The sequence below is a fragment of the Gaeumannomyces tritici genome, assembly GCF_000145635.1.
Source record: "Gaeumannomyces tritici R3-111a-1 unplaced genomic scaffold supercont2.170, whole genome shotgun sequence".
In the NCBI taxonomy this organism is placed as follows: domain Eukaryota; kingdom Fungi; phylum Ascomycota; class Sordariomycetes; order Magnaporthales; family Magnaporthaceae; genus Gaeumannomyces; species Gaeumannomyces tritici.
Window position 1 is genome coordinate 1 of NW_008804714.1, and position 6030 is coordinate 6030.

General features: G+C 60.4%; 3 protein-coding genes across 3 annotated transcripts; 2 read left to right on the plus strand and 1 right to left on the minus strand.

Moving 5' to 3' along the window:
• Nucleotides 1-113: 113 nt before the first annotated feature.
• On the plus strand, nt 114-464 carry GGTG_14191 (hypothetical protein; the record flags this gene model as incomplete). The annotated part of the gene is made up of 1 exon (XM_009232118.1): nt 114-464. A coding segment is annotated over one exon (351 nt), but the record flags the coding sequence as incomplete, so codon positions are not given.
• A 93-nt stretch (nt 465-557) lies between these two features.
• GGTG_14192 (hypothetical protein) lies at nt 558-3565 on the minus strand. The gene is made up of 2 exons (XM_009232119.1): nt 2676-3565; nt 558-2615 (listed from the first exon to the last, which is right to left on the minus strand). The coding sequence occupies exons 1-2, from the start codon at nt 3485-3487 to the stop codon at nt 947-949; spliced, it is 2481 nt and encodes an 826-aa protein (XP_009230383.1). The 5' UTR covers nt 3488-3565; the 3' UTR covers nt 558-946.
• Nucleotides 3566-3998: 433 nt separating this feature from the next.
• Nucleotides 3999-5992, plus strand: GGTG_14193 (hypothetical protein; the record flags this gene model as incomplete). The annotated part of the gene is made up of 1 exon (XM_009232120.1): nt 3999-5992. A coding segment is annotated over exon 1 (1872 nt), but the record flags the coding sequence as incomplete, so codon positions are not given.
• Nucleotides 5993-6030: the final 38 nt, after the last annotated feature.

Sequence of the window (6030 nt, forward strand, 5' to 3'; positions counted from 1 at the left end):
GCTGGAGGCCCGCAACATCATCGACGACCTGAAGAAGATTCCCAAGTTCTTCAAGAACAAGTTCAACCAGCTCAAGAACAAGATCAAGAACAAGCTCAAGGGCGGCAAAAAAGGGCGCCGCTCCCGCCGCCCCTGCCACACCCGCTGAGCCTGCCACCCCCGCTGAGCCTGCCACCCCCGCTGAGCCTGCTACTCCCGCCACTCCCGCCACTCCCGCCACTCCCGCCACTCCCGCCGAGCCCGCCACGCCCGCCGAGCCCGCCACGCCCGGTCCCTCGACCCCGGCCGGCCCCAACTCCGCCCTGGCCGCCCGCAGCCCCCGCAGGCTCTTCGGCGGCAAGGGTAGCCGCAACGGCACCCGTGCCATCCGCCGCCTCGGCCGCCCGGGCCGCAGGAACAACACTGCTGGCCGCCCCGGCAGGAAGAACACCGGCCCCATGCCCGTCGGGCTCCCGGTTGTTTAAATACAGCCAACCAACCAACCAACCAACACACACACACACACACACACACACACACAACCATGCCTGGTGCGCTTAACTGCAGCTACTGGGTGGTAAAAAAAATCACTTGTTATATCATGTTTTAGAATTTGTATTTAGACTTTTGGACATACCCCCTCATGATTTGAGATGACCCTCTTTGTCCCCCGATTACGCCGGATATTTGTTGTATATACCATAAGGGGCCATCATTGTCACCTTATTTTCTCGTGCGATACCCGTTTTCCTACTTTTGGGATAGCCGCTCTTTATGCCAGCGAAGCAGCTCGTGTTGCTTGAATCAACCTTTGTGCCTATACCGTCTTGATGTGATGTACAATGACTAACCCGCCTTGACGCTCCTTCGGTCGTGCGTATCCCCAAGCGACGGGTAATGTAATAGAAGCCAAACCGCAATATGGTCTGCGAAGAAAAAAAAAAGCCGTCGTGTGCAAGCTCAACGGCTACTCTTTCCTCGCCGCGAGAAACATCGGTAACTGAGCTTCCAATGAGCTGTTGAGATTCTGGAAGTGCGAGTCTCTTCCCTGTATCCGGTACTGTCTTGTGTGAATCCAGCGCGCCTGCCTCCCGACGCGGGGTGCTACCGTACCTTTCGGCAGATGCTTCAAGATGCTCTTCCTGCGCGCGCTCTCCCGAGAATGGCAGGCGTCGGCGCGGGCGTAGAAGGCCCTGTACCTCTTGCTCAGCGTCTGGGACAGCCCCAGGGCGTGGACCCTGCAGTCAAAGTCCCCGCGGCGCAGCACCTCGATCGCCTCGTCCAGGTGTCGGAAGCTCCGAGCCAGGTCGACGACCCCCTCTGCCCGCTTGGCCGGCACCTCCCACAGCTCCATGACGTGGCTCGCCTGCATGGACATGGAGAAGTGTAGCGCCCTTGCGGCCAGGCCGAAGCGCAGGCCGTCCTGGGACGCCAGGTCCCGCAGGCATTGTTCCTTGGCGACCTCGCCCAGTCGCGCCAGCTGGTCGACCGGGGGCTCCTTGCTCGATCCCTGCCGCCACGTCGCGAGGAGGGAGTCGTACAGGATCGCGATCTCTTCTTCCTTGTCGCCGGCCCCGTTGGCGCCTTCGATGAGCGGCCCGTAGAGCCCCTCGACGGTCTCCTGGGAGACGGTGAACTTGCTTTTCCAGGTCTTGGTGCACTGCGCGCCCATGTTCAGGACGAGGGCGTGCTCCTCCCCGATGATGCTGCCCAGAACGTGCGTGGCCTTCCAGCACGACAGAGCGAGCGTTGGCTTTGTGTCCTTTGACGAGTGGATGACAACGCAGAGCAGCGCGTCCAGCATGTCGAAAAAGGGGGAGCCCGCTGGCAGGGCGGATCGGAACCCGAGGAGAAAGAGTTTCAGGTACAGAAACTCGGTGGCTCTCCGCTGGGACGGCAGGGTGGTGTTTGCCAGAATGTGGCAGATAGTCCAAAAATGCAGGAGGAAGTTGGGATCCCGCGACTGCGCAGCGGCTTGCAGGCCATCAAAGATGCGACGAAACACTAAATCGGCGCGGTCGTATATCTCGGCGCCGGCCACGACAGCAAGGCTGGAGCAGCGGCCTGATATGGCCTGCCAGGCTCCCGGCGGGCTCGTGGTTCCGGCGGGAGGCTCGAACTGTCGCGTGGCGGCTGTCCATCTCTGCTTCTTGCCGCCCGCAAAGGTTCCCTTGACGAAGCCGTCGATGGCGTGGAAAAGGGTTTCCTGGTGAGCGTAGACTGCTGGAGACAAAAGCCTTGGGGTGGGGGCGGTTCGACGCCGACGACCCAATTGCTTCTCTAGCTGGTCGCCCCTGCCGAGCCTTTTCATGGCCGAGTTTCTTAGCTCCATCTCGCTAGCCGAGAAGGACTGTCGTTTCGATTTGAGCCTCCGGTCGAGGTCCGCCCTGGTCCGACCGTCTTTCAACTCCCCGCGTGTGCACATGTCTTCGACCCGTGCTTTGACCTTATCTGCCCTTGCAGTCTCGGTAACTATCCCGAAGATTTCCTTCGAAAAGCGGCGTGTCGGCTTGTTTGGTAGTTTTTGAGCATTGCGTCTTCTGACCGGATCCGTGATCTGTCCGCCAGGAAAACTTTTGCTGTCTGTTTTGTTCTTTCCGAGCTTGGCAAGTCTTTGTCCAAACGTTTTCTCCTTGCTTGAAAGATGCACAATGTTAGAATAATAAGAGGCAGATGATGCATCTGGAGTGGCTCACCCGACGTCGATACCATGTATTGCCAACATCTCAAACGCCACCTCCTTAGCCGTGTGGCCCCGGTAGAGGTAGAGATGGATGACGCGCTCTGGCCACGTGTGCTTTGCGGTGGCGTTGGAACAACTTTGACCTCCTTTTTTGGCCTTGAGGACGCGCAATGTGTCCGGTACACGCCCGGAGCTCTTTGTCACTTTTGTTTGAGACGCTCGAGGTGCTTTGGAGCTCGTCCCACGGCTTGCTGGATGAGAAGTGTTCGGAGCTATGAGCTCACTGTGTATATGAGACCTAGGTGGGCTTAGTCTAGGGACTAAAGATGTTCCTGAGAAGCCGGGAATTGATGGTTCGGTTGCGAGAGGCAGGCTTGGTGGCACTGCGGAAGCCGTTGTGATAGGATTAGGGGCTAGGGGGTCACTGATTTGACTAATGCTGGTCACCGCGAGCGGAGAGGGGCCGAGGTAGTTCGGGGGATTTTGGGGGAGCATCCAGTCAGTCAGGCTGAGAAGAGGCTGGTTCGGGGTCTCAGTCGGGCTTGAGGTGTGCCAAGGCATTCCATATCCTTGGGGTGGACATGCTTGATAGTAGTCGCCATGAGGGATGGCCGATATGGGATTGTCTAGTAAGGAATAGTCGCTCGGAGGCAGCTCGATGTCGGTCTGGGTCGGGAAGGCCGCATACGTGCCCACCCAACTGCTTCCGCTTAGGTTCCCGGGCGTCCCATACTGGGCGAGGTCGACGTCGGCCAAGTGGTGGTCCTGGTCAGGTATGCTCTGGGCCTCCTGGGGAAGCGGCACGTCTGCCCATAGGCCATCCATGTTTCACAGGCTAGCAGAAAAAGAGACGATGGAAAATCAAGTTTGCAATGTGAATACGCCCTAGGCTGATAGAGGCAGAGATGGCGGAACACGATCAAAGGACGATTCCTGGGAAGGCTGCCCAACCCCGCCCGCAGGCAGACGCTGTCGACCCCACCATCTTTCCGCCGGTTGCCCAATAGAAGCGTGACGATGCTAAGTTTTTGGGATCGTTGGTATTATTGGCAGTGTGAGATCTCGTTCGACTGGCCCGATGCTAAGTTTCTGTCCATTCAGGTGGTTTGGGTCCGCTTTTATGCATCAACTGCTCTTACACGAGGCGGACATTAACAACATTGGACAGCTCGCAAGCCCCCTCAGAGAAGTTGCGTGTTTAGCCAACAGATCTTCTTGGATCGCGGGGCTTTGCTTTAGGCAGCAGATAGATAGGTAGCGCTCCGTCTTCTACAAATACCTCGATGCTCTCCCTCCTGCTGGACTTGACTGTTCATTCTTTTCCATCCAGACTACCCAGAGCTCTTCTCAGACACCAAGTAGCCTTTTCACGAGTCTTCCCTATCATACTATAATTGCTTTCCCTGAGACATATCTACCATAGCCGGCCCGTAGGTCTGACTACCAAGCTTCGACGCCATGCCTCAGGCCAACGGACACGCCAACGGACATGCCAACGGACATGTCAACGGACACGTCGACGGAAACGCGGCTCCTCTACCGGCTGACCTCATAGATCCCCGGCAGGTCAAGCTCCACGACGCCTTGCATCGGCTGCGCAAGCTCGAGGCTGCTAAAGACATCGACATCCCTCAGCTGATCGTCGTTGGTAACCAGAACAGCGGCAAGAGCTCTGTCCTCGAAGCCCTGGTTGGGTTCGAGTTCCCAGTCGACAACGGGGCCTGCACCCGGTTCCCCACGCACTACAGCCTCAGAAGGGGCGAGGCGTCGACAACGGCATTCATCAAGCCCGGGCCCGGGCGAAATGAAGTCGAAAAGGCCTGTCTGGAGGAGCTGTCCCGGTCGATCAGAAACCCCACCAGCTTCCATGACCTGATGCGGGCCGTCAATGCCGGACTCGGCAAGAAGGTCGGCATGGAAAGGACGGGCGACACAGGCAAAGGGTTCTGCGACGACGTCCTGATGATCGAAAGGCGTGGCCCAGATCTGCCGCAGCTCTCCCTGGTGGACCTCCCCGGGCTCTTCACGGCATCGTCCGGCCATCAGACAGACGAAGATCAAGAGACGGTCCAGGAAATGGCCGAGACCTACGTCCGCAACAAGGGCAGCATGGTCATGGTGATCGCCAGTGCCCAGGAGGACATCCACTGCAGCTCCGGGATCGGCCTCATCCAGAAGCTGGTGCGTAAAGACGCGTCTCTCAACGAACGCACCATCTACGTCATCACCAAGCCGGACATGGCCCAGTCGTTCGCCAGCCTCAAGAGCGTCGTCGACCAGTTCAGGTTCCCCCGGCCTGCCCACTTCCTGCGCAACCAGGACAGCGGACGCGACCGACCTCGATCCCTCGCGAGCAGGGATGCCGAGGAGGAGAAGTTCTTCGGTAGCGGGGAGTGGGTGGGGGTGCCGCAGGCGCAGAAGGGCATCGCGGCCCTGAGGACGGCCCTCAAGGAGATGCTGTGGGGCCACACCAAAAACCAGCTCCGGCGCCTCATACCCGCAGTCCAGGACATGACGGAGGAGGCCCAGCGGGGCTACAAGCGCCTCGAGGAGGCGGGGCGGCCGGACCGACGCAAGTTCCTGGTCGATGTGGCGCAGGACTTCGACCGGCTCATCGGGAACGCCGTCATCGGCAACTACGTGAACCGCGAATTCTTCTCTAGCTTCGACGACACGAGCCTGGAGGTCAGGTACAAGAGGCTCCGCTCCACCGCCCGGGCCCTGAACAAGCGGTTCGCCACCGCGGTGCAGGAGCACGGCAAGACCGTGGTTATCGGACGCCCCAGGCCTTCGGGCCGCCCCCACGGGAGCGCCCCACCACCGGCCTTTCTCGCTGCCGAGATCGACCGGCTCTACAGCTACCCCGAACCCGAGTCCAAGTGCTGGGCCGACTACGAGACCTGGGTGGCCGGCATGGTGGACGACTGGCGGACGGGGGAGCCGAGGGGCCAGGCGAGCAGCATGGCCTACTGGGCCCTCTTCGAGTACCAGTCCAGGGGGTGGAAGCGCATGGCTGAGAACCACCTCAAGGCCGTCTGGATGGTCATCGACCGCTTCATCGACCTCGCCCTGGCCGAGGTCTGCCCGGACGACGGCGTCGCCGAGGCCCTCCGCCGCAGGGTCATGGACACGCATGTCGACAAGCTGCGGCTCGCGGCCAGCACCACCCTCGAGAGCCTCCTCAGCTGCCACGGCCGGGGCAACTCGGGCTTCTACGACAGCCTTGACGACCCCCACACGTCACGGAGCCGGGCCCAGGCCCTCATCTCCAAGATAGCCGAGCTGCCTTCGCTGGACGGCGGCGGCAGCCCACGCAATGCCCCGGCCCTGGTAGTCCCGCCGGTGGCCCCGGCCCCGGCGTCCCCGGC